The sequence below is a fragment of the Pan troglodytes genome, chromosome X, assembly GCF_028858775.2.
Source record: "Pan troglodytes isolate AG18354 chromosome X, NHGRI_mPanTro3-v2.0_pri, whole genome shotgun sequence".
Taxonomy (NCBI): Eukaryota; Metazoa; Chordata; class Mammalia; order Primates; family Hominidae; genus Pan; species Pan troglodytes.
Window position 1 is genome coordinate 117158899 of NC_072421.2, and position 17029 is coordinate 117175927.

The following is a 17029-nucleotide window of genomic DNA, read 5'->3' on the forward strand; positions in this document are numbered from 1 at the left end:
CTGGGCAAGTGACACACAGGGCATTTGGGAAGCACTGAATTCCTGAAAATGCTGCCCAAGGGCCTAAGCATGTCCAATCTTTGCCAGGAGGGTTGATCTGCGCACAATTCATCCCTACTCAGGGACCTAAGACATATCGGGAGCCTCGAATCCACCCCTAAACACTTTCTGGGAGAACATTTCCCCTGGAGAGACCCCACAGCTTCAGCCACATGACACAGAAGAGCCAAGGGGTGGCGAATGCAGAGAGCTAGACTGAGGGAGGCGGTGATAAAGAAAAACCACGTTGTAGCACTCCCTCCTCCTGGGCTCTCAGCTGTAAGTGATGGAGGAGGAAGGCATGTGAATTGGGAGGTGCTTCTCTGAGCTCGAGAAAAAAAACACCAAGAAGAAAACAAAGGCATACAAAAATGTCAGTATTCCCTCGGGCCTGTTGCATTTTTACCATCAAGAGACACCGTCAGAATGATAGGGTGACTTGCTTCCCCCTCTTTCTCAAACTGCTGTCATTTTATTCTTCTAGCTCAAAAACATAGCCCCAGCCCTCCCACAGCACGCTCCTTTGCAGCTGGCCTCAGTCTGCTTTGATAAGTATATGCAAGGTAGGCATTTCCCAGCGCTCTCCTTTGGTTTGATTTTCACAACATCCTTCTATGGCAATGATTAAAAGATCCATTCGTGAGCTGAGGGAACTGGGATACAGGGAGGTTAAACGAGTTGCCTAGGTCCCTAACCCCCATGCCCAGATCCTCTGAAGCAGCAGCGAGGCCACCGAGCTTTGGCTGCCAACCTCTCCCAGCCACCTAGGGTGGTCCGCACTCTGCCTCCTGGCTACATGGCATCTGCTAGAAGGAAGCAAACCATGACAAGCAGGAAATCATGGGGACCAGGCTCTGGCCCTCTGTTCCACTGCTTTTGAGAGACAGATGGCTTTGACAACCAGAATGGAGTCGAGCAGAGCAGAGAGCAGATACCCACCCTCCCCCCGCACCACCACGGACCATACTTCTAGGTCCTACCAATGGGATCCAAATCTGAGGCCAGGCTTTCTGCTATTTTTCCCAGGTCTCTGCAGGAAACTGACAGACAGTGGTGACATTTTCTATGTGTGGACCCAGGGAAGAGACTCTGATAGATGCAGGGCAGTGTTGCTGCTGAAACACAAACAGGCCTCTCAGGAGAGTCTGTGTGACTCTCTCACTCAGACTTCCAACGAGGCGCCCTCGGATATCAGATTTCCCAGTGTCAGAAAACTCCAACAAGAGATAGTCTCAAGCCTTCCTTGGGAGTCCATTCCTAGATTCACCATCTGTCTTAGTGCATTTTGTCTTGCTACAGTAAACTACCTGAGACTGAGTAATTTATCAACAATAGAAATTTATTCAAAAAAAAAAAAAAGAAATTTATTCCTCATAGTTCTGGAGGCTGGGAGGTCCAAGATCAAGGCACCAGCATTCTGGTCTGGTGAGGACCTTCTTGCCGCATCCTCACACAGCAGAAGGACAAGCTGGCCCAACACTGCATGATGTCTCTTTAAAAAGGGTCTTCGGCCAGGTGTGGTGGCTCACGCCTGTAATCCCAGCACTTTGGGAGGCCAAGGCAGGTGGATCACGAGGTCAGGAGTTCAAGACCAGCCTGGCCAAGATGGTGAAACCTCATCTCTACTAAAAATACAAAAATTAGCCGGGCGTGGTGGCGGGCGCCTGTAATCCCAGCTACTCGGGAGGCTGAGGCAGAGAATTGCTTGAACCGGGGAGGCGGAGGTCGTGGTTAGCCGAGCCAAGATCGCGCCACTGCACTGCAGCCTGGCCGACAGAGTGAGACTCCATCTCAAAAAAAAAGGGCCTTCATCCCATTAACAAGGGAGAAGCCCTCATGGCCTAATCACATTTTTTTTTTTTTTTTTAAGATGGAGTTTCGCTCTTGTTGCCCAGGCTGGAGTGCAATGGCACAATCTCGGCTCACTGCAACCTTCGCCTCCCGGGTTCAAGCGATTATCTTGCCTCAGCCTCCTGAGTAGCTGGGATTACAGGTGCCTGCCACCACGCCCAGCTAATGTTTGTATTTTTAATAGAGACAGGATGTTGCCATGTTGGCCAGGCTGGTCTTGAACTCCTGACCTTGGGTGATCCACCCGCCTTGGTCTCTCAAAGGGCTGGGATTACAGGTGTGAGCCACCGCGCCTGGCCAGGCCCAATCAATTCCTAAAGGCCCTACCTTTTTTTTTTTTTTTTTTTTTTTTGAGACGGAGTCTCACTCTGTCGCCAGGCTGGAGTGCAGTGACGTGATCTCAGCTCACTGCAACCTCCGCGTCCCGGGTTCAAGTGATCCTCCTGCCTCAGCCTCCCGAGTAGCTGAGACTACAGGTGTGTGGCACCATGCCCAGCTCTTTTTTTTTTTTTTTGAGATGGAGTTTTGCTCTTGGTGCCCAGGCTGGAGTGCAATGGCGTGATCTCAGCTCACCACAACCTCCGTCTCCTGGGTTCAAGCGATCCTCCTGCCTCAGCCTCCTGAGTAGCTGGGATTATAGGCATGTGCCACCATGCCCGGCTAATTTTGCATTTTTAGTAGAGACGGGGTTTCTCCATGTTGGTTAGGCTGGTCCCGAACTCCCGACCTCAGGTGATCCACCCGCCTCGGCCTCCCAAGTAGCTGGGATTACAGGTATGAGCCACTGCGCCTGGTAATTTTTTGTATTTTTAGTAGAGACGGGGTTTCACCATGTTGGCCAGGATGGTCTCGATCTCTTGACCTTGTGATTCGCCCACCTTGGCCTCCCAAAGTGCTGGGATTACACGTGTGAGCCACTGCGGCCAGCCCCGACCTCTTAATACTATCATACTGGCCACACCTGAATTTTGGAGGGGACACAATCAAACCATAGCACCACCTTTACTGACTTGTGTCTAACTTAAATTCTTCTTGTACATTGTAAAGTACTTAATAATCCAATTGGCGTGAGTTACTTTATTCTTATTTCACCGCATCCATTATACTTGGGAGGCTAGGTGACTGCTTAGCCCAGTGAAATACACACTGTCAGAACTCTTTATTCCTCATCTAATGATAATATTCTGATTGGGCTTGGTTTCCTCCCAGGGTGGACAGTGTTTCCCAGTTATGTTAGTCCCCATTTCAGGCCCCTGCTGGTGACTGAACAAGACCATTGGCTGATTTGCTCTCAAGTCAACCACTGGTGATTCCTGTAAAAGTACATGGCAACAATGGAAATACCATTGCTATCTCAGAGGAAGGGATGGACTTGTGCCTGTGGGTGTTCCTATGACCCTACTGTTCAGCCATGTGTTCTCACTGGGCCCAAATGTCAATTGCCTTTGTGGGAACCAAACCCCAGACTTCACAAATGGACAACTAATGGAGCTTAGTCAATTAAGTAACTGGGCCTTTTTGCTGGTCCTGGCCATGCTTTCAGCCATTCAAAGAACATCATTAAATTTAAAATAACATAGCAATTCTTAGTATTAAAGTCTACAACCTTGAGAGATATCAGAGCATGGGTTGAAAATAGCATGCAACAAGACCTCGCTCTCCCTTCTCTTCCCCCTCAATCTAAAATAAGGTTTTCTGGAGCCACTCATAATTCAAGGTGGTGGCAGGGACCTCATTACTCTCATTTCCTGCCACAAAAATCCCCCATGGTGAGAGACAGGACATTGTACAGTCTTCTCCACTCAGGCAACAGATTTCTTCCGCTTCTTCCAATCCAGCTCCTATGACAATTGGCTGGGGTGGCTGAGGCTGTGGGGCTGGAGTCAAATCCAAAATGAAAGACCAGCACCAATTCCTCCTACCACCCAAGCCCAGGTCCTGAGGATGCAGCTTCATACACCACGGCTTGTGTGAAGACTCTGGGGACTTTTGACATAGTTGTTCGGTGGCAGGCAGGCTAAGCAATCCTCTGTGTATATTTGATAGCACCCTCTTTCCCATCACAGCGCATGTAACACAAAACACTCACATGCAAGCTCCTCTCACAGGCATGCCAATTCAGGCACACTAGCTGTGAGGCCACTCCTCTCTTTCCCACTCAAAAAAAAACCCATAGTGGATTAGCCGGGCATGGTGGTGCATGCCTGTGGTCCCAGCTACTCGGGAGGCTGAGGCAGGAGGATTAGTTGAACCCAGGAAGTGGAGGCTACAGTGAGCTGAAATTGATTGCATCACTGTACTCCAGCCTGGGCGACAGAGTGAGAGCCTGTCTCAAAAAAAAAAAAAAAAAAAAAAAAACAAAGCACAGTAGGATGCAAGGGAGTAAGTGGTGAGTGATTTATGATAGGGATAATCCTGAATCCACTGGAATTCCCTGCTCCTCTCCTCTCCTCCCCTCCCCTCCCTTCCTCCATTCCTTCCTTCCACTGGAATTCCCTCCCTCCCTCCTCCCTTCCTTCCTTCCTTTTTATTTCTTTCTCTCTTTCTCTCTCTTTATTTACTTTCTTTTTCTTTCCTTTCCTTTCTCTCTCTCTCTTTTTTTTTTTTTTTTTGTGAGACAGGGTGTTGCTCTGTCACCCAGCCTGCAGTAGTGCAGTGGCTCGATCAGGTTTCACCTCAGCCTCAACTTCCCAGGCTCAAGTAATCCTCCCACTTTAGGCCACCCACCGACCAAGTAGCTGAGACTACAGGTGTGCGCCACAGCACCAGTTAATTTTTTCTTTTTTGAGATGGAGTTTTGCTCTGGTTGCCCAGGCTGGAGTGCAAAGGCGCGATCTCAGCTCACTGCAACCTCCGCCTCCTGGGTTCAAGCGATTCTCCTGCCTCAGCCTCCTGAGTAGCTGGGATTACAGGCATGTGCCACCATGCCTGGCTAATTTTGTCTTTTTACTAGAGACGGGGTTTCTCCATGTTGGTCAGGCTGGTCTCGAACTCTTGATCTGAGGTGATCCACCCGCCTCGGCCCCCGAAAGTGCTGGAATTACAGGCGTTAGCCACCGCGCCCGGCCACTAGTTAATTTTTTTTTAATTTCAGTAGAAATGAGGTCTCGCTATGTTGTTCAGCCTCGAATTTTGTTTCTCAAAGTGAAACACAATTATGAGTAATAAAGGACCCAGAATCCCTTCACAGCCATAACAGCATGCTTGACAACTGCTGCTGCCTAGCTTGGGGGTTTCCAGCCTTGAGGTTGAGCCTACCCTAGGCTTAGCAGGAGGCCAGAGCTGAGCTGAGAACAGAGCCCAGGATGATTATCACTCCTAATCCATGAGGTACCAAGATGTGGTTCTGTGTGACACCTTGAAATGGCTGAGTACTCTCAGTCCCTATTTATTCTTAGCAAAGCAAACCACAAGCCTGCAAGCTGCTTGATGACTTAGGGCATCAGTGTTCAGAAGGTCTCTATGGGGACTGATGTCCTGAGGTGACTAGACGCTTCCAGACATCAGTGCCCGTGGCACCCAGACGACACTTCTCGCGAGGCTCCCGTTTTTCTGCAGACTAGGCTGTCTCTTCATAACAGAGCCTAGTTTCCATCAAAATGCCCTGACTTCTCGAGAGGACAAGTGCTAATCTTTTTTATTTTTTCCATGCCCACGGCCGGTCAGAGAAGACCTATCTCTACCTACCATGCTCCAGATAGCCTTACCCTTGAGCCAGATTTGTCTAAGATGGTGATGGTGATAACAAACACATCTCGGGTGTACTGATGGACAGGAAGTCAGGCGAGACAATGACTTGCTGCCCTGCTATGCTAATTTGTTGGCCCATTCATAGGAGGTGGCAGCTGAAGTTGTAATGATAACTTAGAGGGCAGTGGCAGCAGGAAAGTTTTCTAAAAATGGCTTTTATTACAAGGCTTTCCTGAGTTTGGCTATACCCAGGCATTATGTCATTAGGAAAAACTGATGACACTCAATAGAGAAAAAGAAATCTGTTCCTAAAGCGGAGGCTTTCTGAAAGCTATTAGCTGTCTCCTTGAAATCACAACATTGAAGATTTCACAGCAACAGCAACACATTGTAAGGAAGCATTAGGAGATGTTTGCCTCTCTGCCTTCTTTATTACTCATTTCTCTAGTAGGAGAAAGTGGGGGAGGAGAGGAAAGATGGCAAGGTTTTTTATTATTATTATTCATTCACACTTAATAAAGCAAAGCATAACGCTGATTTTTTTTTTTTTTTTTTTTTTTTTTTTGAGATGGAGTCTCACTCTGTCGCCCAGGCTGGAGTGCAATGGCGTAATCTTGGCTCACTGCAACCTCTGCCTTAGCCTCCAGAGTAGCTGGGATTATAGGCGCACACCACCACGCCTGGCTAATTTTTGTATTTTTTAGTAGAGACAGGGTTTTGCCATGTTGGCCAGGTTGGTCTCAAACTCCCGACCTCAGGTGATCTACCCGCCTCGGCCTCCAAAAGTGCTAGGATTACAGGCGTGAGACACCATGCCCAGCCAACCCTGATATTTAAAAATAACATATCTCGGTTGCAGTGAGCCGAGATTGTGCCACTGTACTCTAGCCTGGGCAATGGAATGAGATCCTGTCTTAAAAAAAAAAAAAAGTAAAAGAAAAAAAGAGTTGACTACACTAAGATGGATGGTGAAGATGTTTTGCTGCTATTTGGTAAAATAATAATAATAAAGGGGTCAGCGTGGTGGCTCACACTTGTAATCCCAGTACTTTGGGAGGCTGAGGCAGGAGGATCGCTTGAGCCCAGGGGTTCAAGACCAGCCTGAGCAACATAGCAAGACCCCGTCTCTACAAAACATTAAAACATTAGCCAGGTGTGGTGAGTGCACCTGTAATCCCAGCTACTTGGGAGGCTAAGGCGGGAGGATCCCTTGAGCCCAGGAGTTCAAGGCTGCAGTGAGTTGTGATCACACCACTGCACTCCAGCCTGGGCAACAGAGCAAGACCCTGTCTCTAAAGCACATTAAAATAATGATAATCATCATAAAAAGCAAATGGTCAGGAAATTGCTCCCACTCACGTTCATGGTTCCATTGATCTCTGCCACCGACTCATCATCTGTAGGAAACTGATAGATCTGGACTCCGTTGCTGACAAGCTCGCTGGTGATTTTGATTTTGAACTTTGTTAGCTCACTCTTCGAAATGGCATCTGCTTTGGCAATGATGGGGATGATGTTCACCTAGGGAGAGGAGGGGCAAAGTGGGGTCATTGTTGGTAACCTGCAACTGATAGCAGCATGACCTAGGACTTCCACCAGCTGCCAGAGGGAGCCGCTCAGCCCAGTGGTCAAAGACTGGCCACTTCTGTAGCCAAATGACAATATAATAAACGACAAGTACTAACTATGTGCTGGGCACTGAACTAAGTGCTTTACATGAATTAGCACAATTAATCCTGACAATAACCCTTCCAGGAGGTATTATTACTACTATTTTGCCAATGAGAAATTAAGGCATAGGGAGGTTAAGTAACTTGTCCAAGGCCATGGAGCAGGTAAGTAGGAGAACTGGGATTCAAATCCAAACTCAGCCTTATTCCTAAGTCCATAGTCTTAAGCATGAGCTGTCTACCAGTTCAGATCCAAGTTGATGAGCTGTATGTTATCTTGGTATCAAGGTTACTGCTTGGGAGATTTGAAGCAGAAAGGTGATAGCTGGGAATCTGTGGCTGACAGGGGAGAGGTGGCCTCTTCTTGCTAAGAGTAAATTGTTCCAACCCATCGGGTCCAGTCTAGCCCAAGCCGGGTGTGATATGGACCCACATGAGAGATGGCAGGGAAAGGAGGCAGGGACAGTGCTCAGTGAGGATGCACACCTGGCTCTCTTTCTGGCAGGAGACACTGAATAATCAACTCAGTTAGGTGAGGAAGAACCTATAGTTACAATTTGATCTGAGACTTATGCAAAAAGAATTATACTGCCTGAGTCTCATGATTAATTTCTGAGTAAGAAAAGCAAGTATAAATGCCCAATTTCAGGCATCAGGAGAAAGAACTAATCCCAACCAAAAGTTCAATCCACCTGAACCCTAATCCTTGAAATTCCTCCAAGAAGGGACAAGGCTTTTACTGTCAGAAGGTAAAGAAACTTGAAATGCACATGTGTTTGTGAGACAGAGCACACTAAGTTCAGGTTAACATGGAGAGCATAATCATTCCTGCCAGTAGACTCCAACGGGGGGTGGGGGAGGGGCATAGGTGGCACTCAGGCCCCGGACTCTAAAAGGGGAGTCTGGGAGCTCCAGACGTGGAAGAAAAATCCTGCTTCCTCTGCGCTTTGGCTTAGGAGTGCCTCTGAAGGCTGATATCACACAGCTGCTGGGTCAAGGAAAGACTGAACCGTGGAGGCATCTCCCTTGAAGTCTTTCAGGGGCAGAAGGGTCAAAGCCCTTGCCAAGATGAAACAGCAGGCAGAGCCTATTCTCCTTGGCACTTTCGCCAAGTCCCCATTGACACACTATAAACATATATCAGGCCAGGGGCAGTGGCTCATGCTGCTAATCCAAGCACTTTGGGAGGCCAAGGTGGGCAGATCACCTGAGGTTGCGAGTTCGAGACCAGCTTGGCCAACATGGTGAAACCCCGTCTCTACTAAAAATAAAAAGTATCCAGGCATGGTAGCGCATGCCTATAATCCCAGCTACTCGGGAGGCTGAGGCAGGAGAATTGCTTGAACCCAGGAGGCGGAGGTTGCGGTGAGCCAAGATCGTGCCATTGCACTCCAGTCTGGGCAACAAGAGCGAAAGTCCGTCTCAAAAAAAAAAAAAAAAAAAAAATATATATATATATATATATATATATATATATATATATATATCTCAAAGGCTTAACTCAGCCCATCCACCAGGCCTGCAGCCATGTGGCTCACCAATGCCCCTATACAGGACATGCAGGGCATGGCCACATTTCAAGAGCAGCCTTTTATTCATGGGCCATGAGCCCATTGCTGCAAAAAATGAAAAACTGCTCCTATTCTGATGAGAGCTGAAATTCAGTCTTAGAGTGGATGTGCTACTAAATGGCTGCATGTGAATTCGATTATTTTTTTGATACGGAGTCTGGCTGTGTCGCCCAGGCTGGAGTGCAGTGGCATGATTCCAGCTCACTGCAACCTCCGCTTCCAGGTTCAAGCGATTCTCCTGCTTGAGCATCCCCAATAGCTGGGATTATAAGTGCGCACCACCATGCCCAGTTAATTTTTGTATTTTTAGTAGAGACGGGATTTCGCCATGTTGGCCAGGCTGGTCTCAAACTCCTGACCTCAGATGACCCGCCTATCTTGGCCTCCCAAAGTGCTGGGATTACAGGTGTGAGCCACCGCACCCAGCCAAGTTTTTCTTAAAGGAAGACAATGCCTGATTCCCACAGCCATCTTTCTCGGGCATGGAAGCATTATAACATGGGGTCACAGAATCTGCACTCTACCAGTAGCTAGCAATATGACAATGAGCAAGTCACTTAACCTCTCAGAGCCTCAGTTTTCTCTTCTGTAAAATGAAGATAACAATAATGTGTACTTCACGGGGCTGGCATATAATGAGGGTTTTAATGTTAACTGCAATCATAAAAGTAATTATTGATAGCAAGAATAACTTTCAAAGTCAAGTTTGCATGTTTGATTCTAGCCAGTTAACATTCGGACAAAGAAAAAAACAGCTTTCCATTGCCAAAGCCTTTGCCCCTAGACCCAGGGAGCCATCTTGCTAGTCCCCAAGAGGGATCAGGGCAGAAAGACAGCTCAGGGCAAGCCCATCCCTAGTGCTGGGAAAACAGATCACAAAGCTTACGACGCTGGTGCTGGATCCGTAACACCATCTTTATGGAGGGACAGGGAATGAGGGAGAGGATGAGGATGCCACAAATCTCTCCCGGAATCCCACAGCTACTTTGCACAAGAGAACAGTAAGAGTGAGCCCCCAGCGCCCCCGCCCCTGCCTCCTATACCTTACTGTCCAGCTTCTTCATAGTCACTAGGTCCAGAGACTTCAGGGAATGACCCGTGGGGGCAATGAAATACAAGCAGACATGGATTCGGGAGTCATGGTAGGTGTGTAGCACTCTTCGGATCTTTAGCTCTTCCTGCAGGTAGGCCTCGAATTGTGCATCGATGAATTCCACGATGGGCTTGTAGCTAAAAGGGAGAGCAGGGACAGAGACGGATCCCGTCAAAAACTTGGATTTTGACACCGTCCTTTTTGGAAGTTTCAAATGCCCTCTGTAATCTTGACTCTCTCCCATCCAACTGCATTTCTCCATCTCCCTTCAGTGGGCCTCCGATCTTGTCAGCCTGGCCACCTTCTTGGTGCCTACATGAGCCAAACTTATGCCCATCTGTGCACCTTCACTAGAATGCCCCTTTCTCTCTCCTCATCCCAATTCTGCCCTCCCAGACCTCAGGGCTCAGCTTAATGTCCTCCTCCTTCCTACGGCCTTCCCCACTTATGCCAGAAATCCCTTCTGCGAGTCAGGGGCATAACAAGAAATGGCATTCAATTACTTATTGTTGCTTCACAAGGATTCTCTCAAATAGATTGTGTCTTCCTAAAGAGCAGGGCCTGTGAAGGGCACTTGTCTGTCCCTCGGGGGGCCCCAACACAGCATGGAGCCCACTGGCTGTATCTGTAGAGGGACTGATTTTCCTCCAAGCTGGGCTCATGTCTTTGCTCCCTTTATCTCGCCCTACAGTGCCTAGATGAGAGCTGGGTACACAGTGGGTAACAAGACCTCTCTTTGGCCCACTGCTGGGCAATCTTGTGAGAACATTCAGGGCTTTTGCTCATTCTCGCTAGGTTTAGCGGAGCTCCACACTTGGCTCCCCCAAGGTCAAGATATTTTTCTGATTCTCATTTCTGCCAAGGTGGTGACTTTAAGTATTCAGGCCAGGCACAGTGGATCATGGCTCGTAATCCCAGCACTTTGGGAGGCTGAGACGGGCGGATCTTCTGAGCTCAGGATTCGAGCAGCCTGGGCAACACGGCAAAACTTCGTCTCTACTAAAAATACAAAAATTAGCCAGCTGTGGTAGCTCATGCCTGTAATCCCAGCTACTCAGGAGGCTGAGGCAGGAGAATCGCTTGAACCCGGAAGGCAGGGGTTGCAGTGAGTGGAGATCATGCCACTGCACTCCAGCCTGGGCAACAGAGTGAGACCCCATCTCCAAAAACAAACAAACAAACAAACTAAGTATTCAGGCAAAATCTGGTAAAGCTACTCCCCTCCGCACACCCTGCACACATGGACACAGGCCCGCCAGCTCACTGAGTCTCCACACGCGGCTCCTCTAGGTGGCCCCCAAGTCTTGCCAAGGCTTCTTAAACAACAGTCAGCCCTCTATGTCTCTCTTTCCTGGGCCTCCCTGGGAAACTTCCCTCTCCCTCTGTCCCAGTCCCCTCCCACGTCATCCCCGTCACCCCTACAGCCTCTTTCTGCTCTAACTAGGTCAGCTTAGCTCAGCTCTGCCTCTTGTTCTCATCTCCCCTGTCTGTCTGCTGCCTCTCTGGCTGAGGGGGTGCCTCCCTTCAGGCTAGAAGAGGCTTGTCATGTGGGCCCAGGGCAGGGAGTTTTCAGATACCGCTGCCAGAAGGGAACATGATGATCAAAGGAGGAGCTGAGCCCAGCCAATGCCTCCCACCTGCAGCAGCTCCCAGGCTGAGCCTTTCTGAAAGATCCCCCTAGTAGAGAAGGGGAAAATAGCCTTTTAAGAAAGAATCACAGGATCCTAGATTCTGAGAGCTGCAGCCAGAGCTGAGATCCAGGTGCAGGCTATCTCTGGAGCCCCAGAGAAAAATCTTTTTTTTTAAGATGGAGTTTCGCTCTGTTGCCCGGGCAGGAGTGCAGTGGTGCGATCTCCACTCACTGCAACCTCTGCCTCCCAAGCCCCAGAGAAAACTCTAAAAACATAGTCCTTTCTTTATTCCTTTGATCCCTCCGAGCCACTGTTCCGAAGGGTAATCGCATCAAAGAATCTCTTGGTTGCAAAGATCCTTAGAAGGTTCCTGACGAATTTGGAGTGAGGGTGGGGAATGTATCCCCTAGGCTTATTTAATTAATTTTTGGATGTTTTGCTGATTTGAAATAGTTGATGATGGCACTGCTTCATTTTTTTTCTCAATTACATAATTTTTTTTTTACTTCATTTTTTGCTTTGCAGAAGGAATCAAAGGAGGAAAGAAAATAAAGCTAAAAAGTACATTTTTTAGCTCCCCCACACACCCCGAAATCTGTAGTGATACCCTGTGCCTATCTTACTGCAATTGCCTCTGGCTCTCGGAAGCTCTCAAGACGTACATGGATCAGACCAGCCAAACCAGCCAATCAGCCACCAGGATTTGGTGTAGACGAATCCTAAATGGGTGGCTTATCTTCGTCTTATTCATCTCTGTATCCTCCACGTCTAGCCTGCTGTCTGGAACATAGTAAAGTTTCCGCTACTGCTCTGCATTCCCTCCACCCCCGGGCCCCAGTGACTCATCTTCCCACGGTGGCCACCTCTCTCCCACACTCTGTTGTGCTGCTCACTGGACTCCAGTGGGTGGTAAACAAAATCCTTTACTCTTATAGGCTACCTCCTCCCAAACTGCTTCCTTCCTCTAAGTGACACCTGACTATCCTTCAGAGATGCTGCTTTTCTCATATCCTTCTCGACTGGAAATTTCTTCATCTCCACACCCAAGTCCCATGGAAGGGCAGAGAGGGCAGCTTTCTTCTAGCTCTTGATTCCCTCGCTCACTGTGATCTCCTCATCTCCTCCATTTTCGACCAAAACCAGCTCCAACAGACTCCATCCCTCCCCATCACTACTGATAATCTTTGACATTTCAAGACAGCCGTTCTTAACACAGGGTTCATGGACCTCCTAGGTTCTGTGAATAGAATTCAGAGGATCTGTGAACTTAGATAGGAAAAAAAAATACATCTTTTTCACTAATCTCTAACTGAAGTTTAGCAGTTTCTTCAGCTGCAGACATAGGTAACAATCTATAGTAATGTTAGCAGTACCTGTGATTTCATAACCAATAGAAATCACTGATATCATCATTTCTCATTCCAGTTGTTGTAAATAGCTCAAAATAGCATTTATACTCATTACAACATTCAAATTCTGGTAATTATTAAGCCTGCATATAGATATTATTACTTCTGGAATTGATAGAGAAGCACATGGATTGCTAAGTAACAATTTTTAAATATTTTAGTAACTGTATTTTTAGTATACTTGGTATATTTTAGGTATTTAAAAACATTATTTTGAGAATGAGCCCATAGGCCTCACTAGATTGCTAACGGGGCCAATGGCACAAAATAACCCCTGGTCTAGACAATAATACTTATTCATTTCGGATAATGATATGTACTATGAAGATACTCCAATAGGATAATGGGATATACATGTGATTGAGGGTTCAACTACTTTAAATACAGTGATCAGGGAAGGCTTCTCTAAGGGTGTGACATTTGAGCCGCAAGGATGAGGATGACAGAGCCATGGAGAGATCTGGGTGAAGAGCATTCCAGGCAGTGGGAATAATAAATGTGAGGATGGTCCTGAGGCAGAAACCAGTCTGACAGGTTTGAGCAATGGGAAGATGGCCAGGGAGGTGGGACTTGGTGAACCCAGCTTGAGTAAATTATTCACAGTAGCCCAAAGGTGGAAACAACCCAAATGTCCATCAACTGATGACCGGATAAAGAAAATGTGGAGGCCAGGCGCAGTGGCTCACACCTGTAATCCCAGCACTTTGGGAGACCAAGGTGGGCGGATCACGAGGTCAGGAGTTCGAGACCAGCCTGATCAACAGGGTGAAACCCCGTCTCTACTAAAAATATAATAATTAGCTGGGCATGGTGGCGTGCGCCTGTAATCCCAGCTACTCAGAAGGCTGAGGCCGGAGAATTGCTTGAACCGAGGAGGCGGAGGTTGCGGTGAGCCAAGATTGAGGCACTGCACTCCAGCCTGGGCGACAGAGTGAGACTCTGTCTCAAAAAATAATTAAATAAATAAAATAAAATAAAGAAAATGTGAAAATGTGGAGGCCGGGTGCGGTGGCTCACATCCATAATCTCAGCACTTTGGGAGGCCGAGGCAGGCGGATTACCTGAGGTCAGGAGTTCGAGACCAGCCCTGCCAACACAGTGAAACCCCGTCTCTACTAAAAATACAAAAATTAGCCAGGCATGGTGGTAGGCACCTGTGGTCCCAGCTACTCGGGAGGCTGAGGCAGGAGAATTGCTTGAACCTGGGAGGCAGAGGTTGCAGTGAGCCGAGATCGCACCACTGCACTCCAGCCTGGGCAACGGAGTGAGATTCCGTCTCAAAAAAAAAAAAAAAAAAAAAAAGACTGTGCCTTATTTCTTAGTATCTCTGACACTTCACACTGTACTTGTCACATAGTAGACATTTAAGTTTATAAAGTGGACTAGGTTTCCACGGCAACTTGGTTCTCAGTCTTGTCAATTCTCTCAAATCTGCCCCTCCTCTCTATCCTCAAAGCTTCTCTTCCTGTTCAAGCCCTCATCATCTCTCCCATCCTCAAGAGTTGCCCCTGACCTCCTTGTCCCCCTCTAGACATGGCCTTGTGTATTTCTCCCAGCTCAGACAAGCTTTCTTTTTTATCTATTTTTTAGAGACGAGGCCTCGCTCTATTGCCCATGCTGGAGAACAATGGCATGATCATAGCTCACTGTGACCTCGAACTCATGAGCTCAAGCGATTCTCCTGCCTCAGCCTTCTGAGTATCTGGGACTACAGGCACACACCACCACACCTGGCTAATTTTTTATTTTTGTGTAGAGACGGGGTCTCTTTATGTTATCCAGGCTGGTCCTGAACTTTTGGGCTCAAGTGATCCTTCTACCTTGGCCCCACAAAGTGTTGGGATTAGAGGTAAGAGCCACCGCGCTTAACCTAAATTTATTTATGCAAGAACACCTATTCTCGACCGGGTGCGGTGGCTCACGCCTGTAATCCCAGCACTTTGGGAGGCCGAGGCAGGCGGATCATGAGGTCAGGAGATCAAGACCATCCTGGCTAACACGGTGAAACCCCGTCTCTACTAAAAATACAAAAAAAATTAGCCGGGCGTGGTGGTGGGCGCCTGTAGTCCCAGCTACTCGGGCGGCTGAGGCAGGAGAATGGCGTGAACCCGGGAGGCGGAGCTTGCAGTAAGCCGAGATCGCGCCACTGCACTCCCGTCTGGGCAACAGTGCGAAAGTCCGTCTCAAAAAAATAAAAAAGAATACCGATTCTTCCTTCCTCACAGATAACCTCTATTTTCAGTTTGCTGATTATCTTTCCAGACCTTTTTCTATGCATCTACGCACATAAATAGAGAGAAATATTTGTGGTTTTATTGGAGGGAGGGGGGCAGATTTACACACACCGCATCGTGATCATTCTGCAACTTCTTTTTTTCACTTAACAACATATCCTGAGATCTAGCCATGTGAGTATATATCGATCTACCTCATTCTATTAAACTGCCAAACACAATTCCATGGTATGGTAATTCCACAGTTTATTTAATTGCTCTGTTGGTAGAAATTTAGACTGTTTAAATTGTTTTTCATTCAATAACCAAAGCTACAGTGAACATGCTTTCTCTATGCTTCTCAGGAGCATGTGCAACTGTTTCTCTAGGCTGTATACTTAAAGGTGGAACTGCTGGGTCATAAATTATTCACATTTAAAATTTTAATAGATACTGCCAAATTTGCCCTCCAAGAAGTCTATATCAATTTACAGTCCCATCAACGTGAATGAAATTACCTCGTGTTAGTGGATATTATACCATCTTTTTGTTTTTGCAGATCTGATGGATAAAAAAATATTTGTTTCATTTTGCATTTCTTTAATTACTGGGGAAGTTGAATGACCATCATTTCATATGTTGATTGTACATAAGTATTTCCCCTTCTGTAAATTATTTGTTTATTTCTCATTGAATTGTAGAAGCTCTTTTTCCATTTTAGAAGAATCCTTTGTCTGTTATTTAGGCTGCAAATATCTTCTCCCCATCTGTAGCTTGTTTGTACTTTTGTTTATGGTATCTTTCAATACAAAAGGGTTTTTTATTTTAGTGAATTTAAATCCATCAGTCTTTTCTTCTATGACTTTTGGATTTTGTGTTATGATTGGAAAAGCCTTCTCTACCCCCAAAGTTATAAAAATATTCTCTGATGTTTTCTCCTTATATTTTTAGAAATCTGTTTTTAGTCCAATGGGAATCTATTTTTGTGAATGGTGTTTGTGTGAGAGGGTCTCGTTTTATTTTTTTCCTAAATAGATGGCCTATTTTCCCAGCATCATCTCCTGAATAGTCCATTCTTCCCCTGCTGACTTACATATGCTAAATTTCCATATGAGCAGGAATCTGGTCTTAGACTGACTTTTCTGTTCCATTGCTCTTTTTGCTCTTCTGATGCCTTTACATCCTTACTTTCCATTCACTCAGCAATCACGGTAATCTGGCTTCCACCCACAGTTCCCCTCGAATTATTATTCTGAAATGTATTACTGACCTTCATATCACCAAACCCAAAGAATATTTTGCAGTTCTCGTCTTCCTGGATACCATGTATCATTCCTTCCCATATACTACATGATTTAGCTGTTCCTTGATTCTTCTATCAATAAAAATCATGATCATAATATCTTCAGTTTATGAGGCAGTTACTCTGTGCCAGGTGTTTAAGCATTTCATATTCCACACATGTCAAATGTGCTTCACCACAACTCTCTAAGGTAGGTAGTATTATTATTATCCATCATTATCATCCCCATTTTACAGATGAGAAAACTGAGGCATAGAAAATTTAAGTGCCTTGTTCAAGATCCCTGGGCTAAAAAGACAGCAAGATGAAATTTGAACCCAGGTCTGAGACCAAAGCCTAGGTTCCTAAGCACTCCCCTCTCCAGCCTGTCCTTCTCGGTCTCTCCCTTAAATCCCCTTTTCTCCAGCATCCTTTTTTATTTTTATTTTTTGAGATGGAGTCTCACTCTGTTGTCTAGGCTGGAGTGCCATGGCGCGATCTCAGCTCACTGCAACCGCCACCTTCCGGGTTCAAGCAATTCTTGTGCCTCAGCCTCCCGAGTAGCTGGGATTACAGGCAC

General features: G+C 46.8%; 1 protein-coding gene and 1 non-coding gene across 18 annotated transcripts in view; both read right to left on the reverse strand.

Moving 5' to 3' along the window:
- The window catches only part of SEPTIN6 (septin 6), a 79897-nt gene that overhangs the window by 27294 nt on the left and 35574 nt on the right, over positions 1 to 17029 (reverse strand). For all 17 annotated transcript variants that reach the window (XM_016942670.3, XM_063803820.1, XM_016942665.3 and 14 more), the window contains exons 4-5: positions 9865 to 10051; positions 6940 to 7101 (exon numbers count right to left, since the gene is read on the reverse strand). In XM_016942670.3, the coding sequence (XP_016798159.1) occupies positions 6940 to 7101; positions 9865 to 10051 (349 nt within the window). The remainder of the gene's footprint in view (positions 1 to 6939; positions 7102 to 9864; positions 10052 to 17029) is intronic.
- On the reverse strand, positions 3729 to 3838 carry MIR766 (microRNA mir-766). The gene has a single exon (NR_035990.1). It is a non-coding gene; the product is annotated as a microRNA mir-766 (primary transcript).